The 4,097-nt window shown below is 40.8% G+C and overlaps 1 protein-coding gene across 1 annotated transcript in view; it reads right to left on the reverse strand.

The window, feature by feature from the left end:
- LOC107713604 (cell division cycle protein 23 homolog) overlaps window positions 1-2,212 on the reverse strand; it is a 12,504-nt gene extending 10,292 nt beyond the window's left edge. The window contains exons 1-7 of the mRNA XM_016519172.1: window positions 2,066-2,212; window positions 1,535-1,607; window positions 1,311-1,448; window positions 1,171-1,213; window positions 995-1,100; window positions 719-851; window positions 450-627 (exon numbers count right to left, since the gene is read on the reverse strand). Coding sequence (XP_016374658.1) covers window positions 450-627; window positions 719-851; window positions 995-1,100; window positions 1,171-1,213; window positions 1,311-1,448; window positions 1,535-1,607; window positions 2,066-2,175 — 781 coding nt within the window. The 5' untranslated portion in view covers window positions 2,176-2,212. The remainder of the gene's footprint in view (window positions 1-449; window positions 628-718; window positions 852-994; window positions 1,101-1,170; window positions 1,214-1,310; window positions 1,449-1,534; window positions 1,608-2,065) is intronic.
- Between the last annotated feature and the right edge of the window lie 1,885 nt (window positions 2,213-4,097).

Genomic DNA, 4,097 nt, shown 5'->3' on the forward strand with positions numbered 1-4,097 from the left:
CAAGGACACATTAAATTGATCAAAAGTGATGATAAAGACATTTATAATGTTACAAAAGATTTATATTTCAGATAAGTTCTTCTGAACTTTCTATTCATCAAAGAAACCTGAAAAAATTATACTCAGCCGTTTTCAACATAATAATAATAAATGGGTTTTCTTGAGCAGCAAATCAGCATATTAGAATGATTTCTGAAGATCATGTGACACTGAAGACTGGAGTAATGATGCTGAAAATACAGCTGCGCATCACAGGAATACATTACAGTTTAACACATATTCACATAGAAAACAGTTATTTTAAATAGTAAAAATATTTCACAATATTACAGCTTTTGCTGTATTTCAAATTCTGATCAAATAAATGCAGGCTTGATAAGCAGAAGAGAAAACATCTTACTGTTCAAAAGCGTTTGACTGCTAGTGTATTTGCTGCAGATATCCCTCACCTCGTATGTTATGGTAAGCCACGGCGATCTGGGAGATGATGTATGTGCTTTTAGCAAACCCTGCTTCCATGAGACTCTGGTATTTCTGCAGCGCCTCTTTGATCATCTGCAGCTCGGTGAACATGTGTGCCATGAAGAAATCCCTCACCCAGCACTCCGGCAGAGACAGGGACTTCAGCTGAGGAGCACACAACACACACACCAGCTTCTGTTTCAGCGTACATGCCACGAATCACAATGCGCACAGCGGGCTTCAGAAACATTTGTACCATTTCGATGTTGGTGATGAGATTGCAGAGCTCCAGCCAGGATCCCCAGTGCTGAGGCAGAGCATGTGTCGCCGCCACAAAGATCTCCACCGCCTCCTTCAGCAAATCCAGCTTCCGCAGAACCACCCCATAACTGGTGTCCAATCAGGATGATATTAACAAACAGCACCAGAAGATCACCGTTTTCTACAACCAGTGGTAATCTCGGCTAATCAATCAGGACAGACCTCCGTTTCTGGTCACAACCCACTATTTGAGAACTAATCTGATACTTACAGATAGAGCGCAAATCCGTCCAGCTCTCCGGCGCTGTGTTTCTTGCTCAGCTCCACCCTGAGCTCTCGCAGGGCTTCGTTTCGGACCTGACCCTTCTCCAGAGGACCTGCAACCAAACACATGCTGATGACGAGACCATCTCCGCCGGGAACACGGTTTAAAACGCTTACTCTTACCCAGGCTGTCGACGGTCTCGTCGTCTTTCTTCTTTTCGCCTGACTGAGAGAATAAAGAAGTATATTGCTTTGTTCACATTTCATCTCCAAAGAGACGGGATCTAAAACATTCACATAAAAACAAGAGCCAAACATCTCACTAGGTAGCGCGAATACATATAGAGAAAATATGCTTTCTGACTCCGGCAGCCGCGGAGAAAATAAGCAGCTCGATCATATTCCTTCAGCTCAAAGTATGATTTGGCCAGACACAGGGCATCCAAATCCCGGGCGTCCTCCTGGAAGAAAGAAGGCGGTCAGTGGTCTTATATGCATTTAACTAGTTCTTCACTGAGCGTGAGGGGCTTCAGGACTCCAGACTGACCTCGGTGAGCTCCAGCGCTGGAGGGATCTCATTCAGAGGGAGTGGATCCAAAGAAAAAGCCAGTTCTGATGCCCTGAAACACAAACAACAGCTTCATTTGCATGCATACAGACATATCCACCCCCACTTATTGCATATTCATTATTATTCAGATTTTCTTCCGTTTACTGGAAGCTTCTACAAGACATATTCCAGCTATTTAACATATTCAGAAAACACAACAGGGGAATATGATGAGTATATTTCCTTCTCGTCTTCTCGTGCTGTATCATGCTAACACTGAATGAGCGTCGTGTTTATATTCCAAAGGTATTTCAAAGAGTACAGTCTACAGTACTTTAAAATGTACCGCTGTGTTAAAACGGAGTGTCAAATAACACGCTAGTGTTCGTGTACGAGTCTAGGTTTCGCATTCAGCTCTGATATGTTTACTTCATTCCGCTAGCTGTCATGCTAACCCAATACGACATGCAGTTAAATAACTGGCTGTATTCCTGACATGTGTTAAACTATAAATAGAATATCTTTTACCATTTCACACTGTGGACGAGTCCTCTTTCCTTACACTGCGCTATAATAGAAATAAGTTGTTTTTTTATTTGAACCAAGTCGCCGAACTCGCTGCTGCGGGTAGCCGCCATTTTTCATAAATACGTCATGCTGACGTCACCCGAGCGCAAGAGCTGATTGGTCCAGCCGTTACCTCTTCTTCTTCTTCTTCTTCTTATATTTTTACGGCGGTTGGCATCCAGCGTATTGGTGCATTACCGCCACCTTCTGCTCCGGAGTGTGGATCAGAAAATAGGTTTATAAAGCAGCCTCTTAGAGCTCTTTAAGTTACCAAAATTACTGGACTCTCCTTTACTCTGCCTTAAACATTACGTCTGTTGTCAATTATCATCAACAAGCTTTTTGTTTTGCCCTCTTTCCAAGAAGTGGAGCATAATCACTCACAGCTGAGGCTGGTCAGTTTCTGAGACACACAGTACATTTCACTGTTGCATCATGGGAACCACTGGTTTGTAAACACAGGCAGTGTGAATAAAAACTATAGTACTTGTGTATTAATGCTGCAAACTGAGGATGCTTTCAAAATTAATGTTATAAATATATTTTATTTATCAGTGAACTTCTATTAACTAAATCAAATGAACATTTGGTGTGAGCACCCTTTGCGTGTGTGCATAGTTTTTCAGGGAGCTTTGCAGGAGGTTTCTTCAAGCGTTTAGGAGACGTTGCCACAGTTCTTCTGGATCGAGTCTGTCTCAGTTTCTTCATGTAATCTCAGAAGGACCAGATGATGATCAGATCAGATCTCTGTGTGCAGCACTGGCTGCTGTCAGACTCCTAAACATGCAAAGATATCACTGCATTATTACAGTTAATGGCAAAAGGAATGTTTGGGAATGTAAACTGATATTTCCTACTGACACACTACAGCAAACGAGAGAAATAACTGACTTAAAACCTTTTTCAGACTCCTAAACATGCAAAAATATCACTGCATTATTACAGTTAATGGCAAAAGGAATGTTTGGGAATGTAAACTGATATTTCCTACTGACACACTACAGCAAACGAGAGAAATAACTGACTTAAAACCTTTTTTTTGTTGTTGGTGAAAATACTAGTAGCCTAAGACTTCTGCACAGTACTGTATATATATATATATATGCATGCTTGAGTTTATGGTGATGTATGTGTGAAACGAAAACCGAGGATTTGATTGCACAATACACAAAAATAAATTTAAAGCAGCCTCTTAGAGCTCTTTAAGTTACCAAAATTACTGGACTCTCCTTTACTCTGCCTTAAACATTACGTCTGTTGTCAATGATCATCACCAAGCTCCTTGTTTTGCCCTCTTTCCAGGAAGTGGAGCATAATCACTCACAGCTGAGGCTGGTCAGTTTCTGAGACACACAGTACATTTCACTGTTGCATCATGGGAACCACTGGTTTGTAAACACAGGCAGTGTGAATAAAAACTATAGTACTTGTGTATTAATGCTGCAAACTGAGGATGCTTTCAAAATTAATGTTATAAATTGATTTTATTTATCAGTGAACTGCTAATAACTAAATCAAATCAACATTGGTGTGTGAGCACACTTTGCGTGTGTCACGTGTGCATAGTTTTTCAGGGAGCTTTGCAGGAGGTTTCTTCAAGCGTTTAGGAGACGCTGCCACAGTTCTTCTGGATCGAGTCTGTCTCAGTTTCTTCATGTAATCTCAGAAGGACCGGATGATGATCAGATCAGATCTCTGTGTGCAGCACTGGCTGCTGTCAGACTCCTAAACATGCAAAAATATCACTGCATTATTACAGTTAATGGCAAAAGGAATGTTTGGGAATGTAAACTGATATTTCCTACTGACACACTACAGCAAACGAGAGAAATAACTGACTTAAAACCTTTTTTTTGTTGTTGGTGAAAATACTAGTAGCCTAAGACTTCTGCACAGTACTGTATATATATATATATATGCATGCTTGAGTTTATGGTGATGTATGTGTGAAACGAAAACCGAGGATTTGATTGCACAATACACAAAAATAAAT

The sequence above is a fragment of the Sinocyclocheilus rhinocerous genome, unplaced genomic scaffold, assembly GCF_001515625.1.
Source record: "Sinocyclocheilus rhinocerous isolate Xijiao unplaced genomic scaffold, SAMN03320098_v1.1 scaffold599, whole genome shotgun sequence".
In the NCBI taxonomy this organism is placed as follows: Eukaryota; Metazoa; Chordata; class Actinopteri; order Cypriniformes; family Cyprinidae; genus Sinocyclocheilus; species Sinocyclocheilus rhinocerous.